This window comes from Borostomias antarcticus (genome assembly GCF_949987555.1).
Source record: "Borostomias antarcticus genome assembly, chromosome: 7".
NCBI lineage: Eukaryota > Metazoa > Chordata > Actinopteri > Stomiiformes > Stomiidae > Borostomias > Borostomias antarcticus.
Genome location: NC_140240.1, coordinates 6,009,066 through 6,019,065, shown reverse-complemented (window position 1 = coordinate 6,019,065; position 10,000 = coordinate 6,009,066). Strand labels below are relative to the sequence as shown.

General features: G+C 50.6%; 1 protein-coding gene across 4 annotated transcripts in view; it reads left to right on the top strand.

Moving 5' to 3' along the window:
* foxp1b (forkhead box P1b) overlaps window positions 1-10,000 on the top strand; it is a 157,308-nt gene that overhangs the window by 118,935 nt on the left and 28,373 nt on the right. For all 4 annotated transcript variants that reach the window (XM_084440856.1, XM_084440857.1, XM_084440854.1 and 1 more), the window contains 3 exons: window positions 1-76; window positions 4,408-4,558; window positions 9,762-9,948. The exon at window positions 1-76 is cut by the window's left edge. In XM_084440856.1, the coding sequence (XP_084296982.1) occupies window positions 1-76; window positions 4,408-4,558; window positions 9,762-9,948 (414 nt within the window). The remainder of the gene's footprint in view (window positions 77-4,407; window positions 4,559-9,761; window positions 9,949-10,000) is intronic.

Here is a 10,000-nt window from a genome sequence, read left to right as displayed (position 1 = left end):
CAAGAAGCAGCAGGAACAGCTCCACCTCCAACTCCTCCAGCAGCAGCAGCAGCATGTCGGCAAGCAGGGCAAAGAGGTACGCCCACGCCATCACCCCCCGTACCCCTGGCCATGTGTGCTCCCCCTCCCCTCCCCTCTCCTCTTCTCCTCTCCTCCTCCTTCCCCCTAATCTCCTCTCCTCTTCTCCTCCTCTCCTCTTCTCCTATCCCCTCCCCTGCTCTTCTCTTATCATCCTCTCCTCTTCTCCTCCCCCATCCCCTACTCTTCTCCTCTCTTCTCCTCTCCCCTCCTCCTCTCCTCTTCTCCTCTCCCTCTCCAACCCTCCTCTCCTCTCCTCCTCTCCTCTCCTCTCCTCTCCTCTCCTCTCCTCTCCTCTCCTCTCCTCTCCTCTCCTCTCCTCTCCTCTCCTCTCCTCTCCTCTCCTCTCCTCTCCTCTCCTCTCCTCTCCTCTCCTCTCTTCTTGTCCTCTCCCCTCACGCATCTGTTCAGAGGCTGTGTTTTAAGGAGAGAGAGAAAAAAGCGACAGAATCAAGTGCACTCATGCTTCTGATTAGGACAACAGGCTCTGAGGGTAAACACTGTACCAGTGATAACTCACTAAACCAGGAATAACCAGGGCCTGATGTGGCTGTGGCAATGAAATAAATGTATGGGCTGATTTTATATAAAATCATCCCAATCAATATATATATATATATATATATATATATATATATATATATATATATATATATATATATTTATTTTTATTATTATTTATTTTATTTTTTTCAAGTAAACAAGTGCCCCCTAACAAAATGAGAGAGAGAGAGAGAGAGAGCTGTTGGCATGAGCCCCTTGTAGGACATAATGAAAGGAAGACGAGAGAAAGGCAGAAACGTCCAGCATATAAATCTGAGAGGCTTCCTAGGTAATTAACATGGAAATGGCGGAGGGAGAGAAGGCATGTAATTGTGAGATATCGGCGCAGGGAGCGCTCCCAGCTTTGTTGCCTTGGTCCCCCCCCCCCCCCCCCCCGGTTCAGCAGGACCGGCTCGTCAGCGGCGGCTCGATGCGCGTTAACGACTGGCGGATACAGGCATCACTCTGGACAAAGAGATGATTATTGCGCGGTCAAAAGAAGTTCAAAGACAATTGTGGAATTTTCGGTCTTTTCCCCTCTGAGAGCCACGTCCGGGGGGCTCGGGAGAGAGACATAGAGAGAGAGAGAGAGAGAGAGAGGGAGAGAGAGAGAGAGAGAGAGAGCGAGAGAGAGAGAGAGAGAGAGAGAGAGAGAGAGAGAAAACGGCGTATAAATTAAGCCAAATGTTAAAAAAACTACACACGCACGCAGTACTATTGCATGCACGCATGCGTACATACACACACACACACACACACACACACACCCACACACACACACACACACACACTGTCGGGACTGCCGACTTCAAAGTCGCAGCTCTCTAATTAATGAACTGCGGGCTTCAGTTTGGACAAGTTGTGTTGTGATGCTCCATAAATCAACATGACAGGAGAGCTCCTCGGCCTCAGATAGAGCCTGTCACCAAGTCACATCTGACGCACACACACTAGAGGAGTCTGGGACAGGCTGGGGCACGGGATGAGGACCTGCGGCCTGGGGGCTGAGGCTGGGGCCGGGGGCTGAGGCTGGGGGCTGAGGCTGGGGCTGGGGGCTGAGGCTGGCGGCTGAGGTTGAGGCTAGGGGCTGGGGCTGGGGCAGAGGGGTTAGGGCTGAGACTGAGACTAAGGCTTAGGCTTGGAGCTAAGGGCTGAGGCTGGGGCTGAGGCTGGGAGCTACAGTAAGGGCTGAGGCTGGGAGCTACAGTAAGGGCTGAGGCTGGGGCTGAGGCTGGGGGGGGGGGGGGTGGTCAGAGGGAAGGAGGCGCAGTTGATCAGTCGAACAGAGAAAAAAACAACTTGTGAAGCGTAAAATGTATGATCACAGGAAATGGATGCAGCCTCGTGAGGCTCCGCCTCCTCCTGCCCATGCCCCGCCCCCCCCCCCCCCCCCCCTCTTTCTCAGTGGCATTTCCAGCAGCCGTCAAAAGACAGAAGAAGAATTACGCCGCCCCCCCCCCCCGTGGCTGCCAGACAATAACCCCCCGCTGTTGCTTTGTGCCTCTTTTATTTTAAACACATCAAAATTTTGTTTCTCAAAGATCCTTAACTTTATATTTGAGGCTCGACAATAAAGGCCTGCCACTGCCACTCTTTATCATGTGTCAGGGACTGTATGTACCTCTCCCTCGTGCCACTTCTTGTTAACCTCTTATTTGGTCTATTCGGACGGCGTGTTTTGAACGTGTCTGCGTGCTGGGAGCACACAGGAGCTGCTGTCAGCTGATGAGACCAGAAGAAAGGGTTTTTTTGAAGGGGAGAGAGAGTTAAATTCATTTGCAATTCTTCGGTTTTAAAAAGCCACCCCGTATTTATTTAGGGGCGACTGATGAAAGCCATTTTGTCTCCCGCCCCCGTGGCACTCACGCGTCTGTCTCGAGCTGTCAAGACGGGAGCTCCACAACAGAGAGGAGATGAACCTCCGCGACCCTGTGAAGAAGAAGAAGAAGAAGAAGAAGAAGAACTCCCTCGGAGGTAGACGGCGTCGCAGGAAATCGCCGGCCACCTGCGTGACGACTTTCACCGGAACCTAAACCCGGTCTCTGCCTGTCGGGCTTCCTTACTCGTTTTCCTAGATCATCGTACAGCAGGAGCCTGTTCGTGACTAAAAAGCTCTGTAGTCCCGGTGCTGTTATCACCCAGAGTTCGGGGTCTAGCCGGCAGCTCCCTGGTCAGGGAGAGCTAATGACAAGGCCCTCCACGTGAAGCTACTGTAACACAGCGGACCGCGCAGAGGCCTTTATTTTTAGCCGGCGCTGGATCAGGGCTGGTCGCGGGGGGAAGGGAGGGGTAGGGGAAGGGAAGCAGGGACGCCAGCAGACCTTTGACAGGCAGACCAGGGCGGGCCGAGTAAGGGGGGGTTATCTGGCTGTTTCAGCGCTCCGGAGCCAGCAGGCGGGTGACCCGACAGCGGCAGTGCACCGAGACTTTTTTTTTTTGTACGCGTTCTATCGTGAGAAGTAAACAAAGTGGTGTATCCTGTGTTTGGTAACAGGGCGGAGGCACACAGCTTGGCAGCCCGGGCTGCTTTTAATGCCCACCCCGCCCCCCCCCACCCCCACCCCCCCCTCACCCACTGACTATTGGTCCTGTTCACTCACATACAGCCCTAATATACTGCCAGCTCATTCTGCTTTGGCCCCCCTTATCCGATAGAAAACAACACAGAGCAAGGTGAGCTTTGTCTCGATTGATCCTTGTTGTTTGAACAATAAGGCAATATTATTTGGACGCTGTCCGCCGTGCGGTCGGAGGTTTATCAGAGGGTTAAATGTCTCCTCTTCCACTCTTCAGCCATCTAAATAACACCTCCCGTCTGTCTGGGTCGGGAGAAGATTGGGGATATTAGATCATTTCCTCCTGTTTATTGTGGGGACTACACTCGACGCTGTCTCTCTCCCTCTCTCTCTCTCTCTCTCTCCGTCTGTCCCCCTCGCTTCTCTCTCCCCCCCCCCCGTCCCCGTCCCCCGTCAGCGTCGGCGCGGCCGGTCCAAAACTCCGCACCGTCGGCAGGGGCGGGGCAGCCCCCTCCGTCTCGCGGAGCGCCGTAGGATCGACGAGGTGTCTGTCGTCGTCTGTCTTTGCGCGACTCGGCGCGGCTCGTGGCGCCGCGAACACGTCCCCAAGCTCGGTGCCGGCGCCCCCAGAGGGCTGCGAGGCTCGCCGGTGTGCTTATTAAACACTCAGATCCAGTCACACGTTGCACGCTGAATTATGAATGGGTATAATTAAAATCCTGTGGCTCTTATTATGAATGATTAACTATGTTGTTTCGTTGTTTGTCAGTCGCCTCCTGACTACTCGTTAATTAAGAGGGAGAGAGATGGCATTACTGTACCTGCCGAAAGTGCGCAGAAACAAAAAAGCTCACAGCTACCTGGGGTGCCTGAGACTATGCAGTTTGGCGTGTGTGTGTGTGTGTGTGCACCGTTAAGGTGTGTGTTTGTGTGCGTAGGTTTGTGGGTTGGGTTCCTACCAACCGTATGTTGATACAGCACCTTGTGTCACATGTGAGCAGTACTGTATGTGTTTGTCGGTTGGGTCCGGGGTGGGTCAGGTGCTGTATGATCTATGAACATTTGCATGTTCGACTGCAGGTTTAGATGTGTACTAGCGATTTGTCTGTACAGAGGAACTAGAATGTTCTCTTATACTGTATAGATGTGTTTGCCCTGCCATATACTGTATCCTGCAATCCTGTTTACTTATGGCGTGCCCCTGTGTGTGTGTGTGTGTGTGTGTGTGTGTGTGTGTGTGTGTGTGTGTGTGTGTGTGTGTGTTCCTCAGCATCAGGTGTCGGCCCAGCAGCTGGCCTTCCAGCAGCAGCTCTTGCAGGTCCAGCAGCTCCAGCAGCAGCACCTGCTGAACCTGCAGCGCCAGGGTCTCCTCTCCATCCAGCCCGGTCAGACTGGCCTGCCCCTGCACCAGCTCACTCAGGGTCAGTAGGTCGCACACACACACATACTGTACACACACACACACACACACACACACACACACACACACACACACACACACACACACACACCTCCATGACTGTAGCTACCTCACCTGCCCCCAGGCTGTTCAGCATTAACGCTGCCCACTTCTCAAACGCCCCCACACGCTCTCGCTCTCTCTCTCTCTCTCTCTCTCTCTCGCTCGCTCTCACTCACTCACTCACTCACTCACTCACTCACTCACTCACTCACTCACTCACTCACTCACTCACTCACTCACTCACTCACTCACTCACTCAGAGCTCTCCCCCCCCCTCTCTCCATCTAATGGGACGTTGTACTGTCTCTTGTCCCCGGACTGTGAGTGTAGCTTCTCCTATGACGGGCAACAGTGGTGTTTGACTAGGTAGCACCTCCTCCTATAGGAGGAAGACTGGTTCCATTGTTGCCCAACTGCCACTGGAACGTCTCATTGTAAAACCAACCGTAGGGGGATGGGTGAGTCAATACTTGTTGTTTAGCCAGGGACGTTTATTGCTTTATTTGTTTTTTTAATATTTTCTTAAGGAACGGCTCCATGACAAAGCCTCCTTCATACAGTTTTGGAACATGACATCAACCATTCATTCCAGGCTAAGACAAACAGTTTTGAAATAACAAGATAAGGGCAGTATAAGGGGAGGGCTTGGGGGTGCTTAGGTAATGGGCAAACAAAAACAAGGTTTGTACAGTCATGTTATTGTTTGGTCGGCTTATGGGATCACTCATCGAACAGCAGACGATTGCCATGGGCACAGGCGTGGAGGGATGGTGAGCTGTTAGTGTAAAGTCTCTGTATTGCCCAATGCCAGATATCTGGCAAACACACACACACACACACACACACAAACACACCCTTTGAGTAAAGCATGACAGTGGTGATATGGCAGCTTATTGTACTTTATCGAATTGCACAACAGTTCTAGAACATCCTGTTTACCCTTGGTTTAGTGTCATAAAATCCCACTGAGGTGTCTCAACCAATCAATAGCCAAAAACAGCATGACAGATGTGCTCTGTGTACAGTAGGTGTGTATCGGCACAGTTTAGCTTGACACTGTATATTTTGTACTGTAGGTGTATCCTATGTGCGTAGTATTATACCAACGTTGAATTGAGGCATTCAATCTCTCCACACAGATGTGGCTTGTTAGAGTAGATTTTACTCAGTGTAAGCTAGTTAGGCTGCCCTTGGAAACCATCGGTGGTTAACACTGTGTGTAAGACAGCTGTTAAAACACTTAGCGTCAGGCTGACTTTCTCCTCCCATTCTACACATTTTCTGCTTGACTGTTTGAAGTTATTGATGACCTTTCTGTTTTCCACATCACTAAACTCTTTCATGCATCAGCAGTCCAGGCCTAGAGTACAGAGCTCCCATCCCATCTCCAGTATTCAGCTAGTAGTTAACACTGCTACAAGACTGTTAGGACCCTGCCGATTATGCGTTTGGACCAGAGGCGATGAAATAGGACGAGGCTGTGATCAGACACAGGGGACTCCGTCTCGACGTGACAGAATGTAGCAATTTCAAAAATGGACCTTCCCTTTGTACAGTGTATCCATGGCGCTCTGAGACGATCGATTTTACTGTACCAATAGGGAACAGCAGATCTCACAGGGAAAAAAGACAGATGCCGGCACGCGCTCTCAAATAATGTGTACTGTTTGGAAGTGGGGTTTTGAGTAGCATCTCTGGTTCAGATAGTGTAGACTGAGGAATCATACCGAGTTATCTTTACTTCCAGTAATGATGTGATAGAAGTAATTGAGTACTGTATAAGCTTTGAGAGGGCTGTTTGGGTGAAGAACATTGCTCTCTTTATCTGGACTTTAATTTGTTTCACTTGCGGTAAATTCTTTTGACATTAATGTTCAAAGTCTTGGAAGCGGTCAGACAGTATCTGTTATAAATTACAACAATGTGTTTGGGGAGGATATAACTCCCATAAATATAAATTTGATCCAGCGCCCCCCCCCCCCCCCCCCCACCCCCTCCCTGAAAAAGCCTCTCCTTTTGACCTGTTCACAGTCAGTGAGATGGCAGTGTTCTCCCCCAGGTGCAGTTGCCAGGTGTGTGTGTGTGTGTGTGTGTGTGTACAGTATGTGCGCGCGTGCGTGCCACAGCTCGCCCCCCTCTGCGCCTGTCCTGATTGGCTAAAGCGTGCTCCGTGGCCCCCCTGGCCTCCCAGGCAGTGGCGTTACCGACTGAGCTCCCATGGCCAGAGACCATCAGTTAAGTTGTCTAGGAGAGGGCACCAGGACAGCGACAAGACAAATTTGCCGCTAATATGAAAGCAAAGAACGCGGCGAGGCGCGGAGCGCTCTCGGAGCAGCGTCTCATCGGGGACGGCGGCGGTAGCACGCCCGCCGTGGCAGTGACGGATCTCTCCGGCAGAACCGCCACTCGTAATAGTTCCTGCAGCATTAGGAAGGAACATATTTTAGGCCTTAAGGGGTGCAGTGATTACAGGAACATAAACAGGGGTGCACCAGAGGTCCCCGCCTCATGGAACAATAAAGTAATAGTGGTGTCACCATCCCCCCACGGCTTTGGCTCTGTGTGTGAAAAGTACCGGCGGAGTTTAAAGAGCCAGGAGCACCGGGGCTATTTTTTATTCGGTGGATGATGGCCTGCAACTGATGTCATTATGAACCTTAAATCAACTTTCTGCTTGCTTGAACATGGCCACCTGGGTATGAAGGGACAAGGACAGGAAAAGGTTGAAGAGCCTGGCCTGTCTGGGTGCCAGAGCTACCTGCAGAGGTAAAATTGAGTTGGGAGGCCGGTGATCAATCAAGTGTCCCAACAACATACATTTTTTAAAGTGCTTGTCTGTATTTCCCACCCGTAATGAGCGGAATGCTTGTGTTGAAAAATGGAAACAGGAAAGATAAACCAATCCGCCATTTAAAGATAGGACAGGGGATGGGGGAAAAGGGATTTACAGATCAATGTTATTATGTCCGCCGCTGTAATCACGGGGGGCCTCGTGGGTAAAACAGGAAGCAGTTTTGCTCAAGCAAACGACATTTGAGGTGTCCCTGTAATGCTGCTTTATTGTCATTCGTGTGTGATCGTGACTAGACCCAATGAGAGAGTTAGGTAGAGAAGAAAAAAGAGGGATGTTGGAGGGGTGGGGGAGGGGAGGGGGGGTGAAATAAGGGGGTACGACCAGGAAGAGACAGCTTGGTCCCAGTCCGTTACCCCTCTCATCAGACGAGTCTATCCGCTCTGGTTTCATCTGAGTAAACAGTGGTGTCGGGGTCACAGGGACGCTGGGTAATTGAGGGAGAGAGGGCCGCCCTGTCAAGCCCACAGGCTAAAAATACATCGGCCACTGTCACCGGGCACCAAGTGGGGGGAAAATGATTGTTCCCACTGTCGAAGCGCAGGACACTATCTTCACCAGTGACCTTCCCCATCCAGACTGGCCATGATGGAAACTGTCCCTCCAAGGCCCCCGCCCCGCATTCAAACAGCCACGGGAGGTCAATAATACAACTGTTAGGGAACAGGCTGGGGCTCTACATGCGTCTGTCTAAACAGCAACATTTGGCGTGTTTAGTCTTGCCAGGGACGTGTCCTTCGGAGAAGACGCATCTCAGACATGGGAGAGAACACAGACAGTTAAGGGTGGAGGGAAGAGCACGGCGGAATATCACAGTGAGGAAAGACGCTCCTTGGAACGTGGAAAGGTTATTGATTTGTCCTGCAATCATTTCCTGCTCTTTGATATGCAAACGATCCAGTGTGAATTTACAGCAATCCTATCAGACTCATTTCACAGTTCTGAGCCCCTGCGTCTCTCCAGAGCCCTTCGCCTCATTAGGCCAGTGTTCTCCATTACGAGCATAATTAAAATCTTCAGTAGCTTATCAAATTAAAAATATTTTTGCTGATCGTATTGAGATCTTCACCTAACAGTTATTTTCCACAACAGGAATAAATTAAGACTAAGCATTTTGCACATTGTGTTACGATCTAGTGCTTGAAAGAGCCACTTCTGGTATCTATTGAGCCAGTGATTAGAAAAGGAGGGTAGAAATCCAGAGAATATAAGCCCAGGGAGATAAGCATGTGCAAATCATCTTTCATTTGCCACTGCTCATTCTGAGAATGGATTTAATTAATTGTAATGTTAAACGAGTGGTCTTGTCCAAAGCCCGGCAGTTTAATTCCCTTCATATCCAGAGTCTTCTTTCAGTGTGTTTAAAACACGTGGCTTATTTAAGGACAGATCTGAATATGTTCCCATAGTGGAGCTTTCAAAATGCTATTAAAAATATGGGGCTATCCAAATATATTTTGACTGACAGTACAAATGGCCAGAGAGCATAGCCCCGTGGGGCTGAATCTTATTTTCCTTATCAGGCTTTGCCTCATTGATGTCAAATGAAAGCAGGCTTCCCCTGCACGGTAACAGACACCGTAAAACGGACGCGTACCCACATATACAGTACTGTACATTGTGTGCAAACAAAGGCTCAGTTCTCCCAGACATGGAAAGCGGGGTGTACAAACACAGCATTATCCCTCCTCATCCCCAGTCTGGCCCAGAGTGTCAGTATGGCTGTCACTCAGGAACAGAACACACTCTCTGGATGTGTTTCCAATAGAAGAAGTGGCTTCTGTCTTCAAGGGATTTTTTTTTCTAAGGCAGCATGAGCTGCAGTGTGCTCGACTTGTTAAATGAGGTTTAAGTCTTCTGTGTCAATTGGAGGCGGTGCAAAGTATTTTGCACATTAATGCGCTTTTGGGAATATTACCCCAGGGTCGTGTTTCTCGAAGTGGTGGGGCGGCGTTACTGTAGCGTTGTTAGTATTGTAAACTTTGCGTGTCTGTGTTTGTGTGTGTGTGTTCTCTCGCTGGAGAAAACAATGGTGATTATTCCGATTTCATGCCTTGTCTAGATGTTAATTATTTACCGTGGGCATGAAATGTGTGTGAATGTCTGGGATTTGTGTATACAAACACGCTTCAGATCACAAGGAGAGGGGGGTGGGGGGGGCGTGGAGAAGTGCTCTCAGAGCATTACCCTGTAGTGGAATATTTCCTAATTAATACTCGGCTTTGTTTACAGACCCTCTGATTTAATTATGTGAGGACGAGAGTTGGATTAGCCGTTAATTGATTTAATTATCCAATTTGTTTTGTTCCAGGCCTGATTCCAGCGGAGCTGCAGCAGCTGTGGAAGGAGGTGACCAGCGCTCACGTGAAGGAGGAGAACCTCGGTGGCAACAACGGCCACCGCGGACTGGACCTGTCCACCCCGGCGGCGCCCAAGAACCCGCTCCTCAGCCAGCACGCCCCCACCAATGGCCAGTACATGAGCCACAAGAGAGAAGGGTGAGTCCCAGTCCGGCTCCTTTGTTCAACCCGCCCGGCGGCCCGGCGCGCG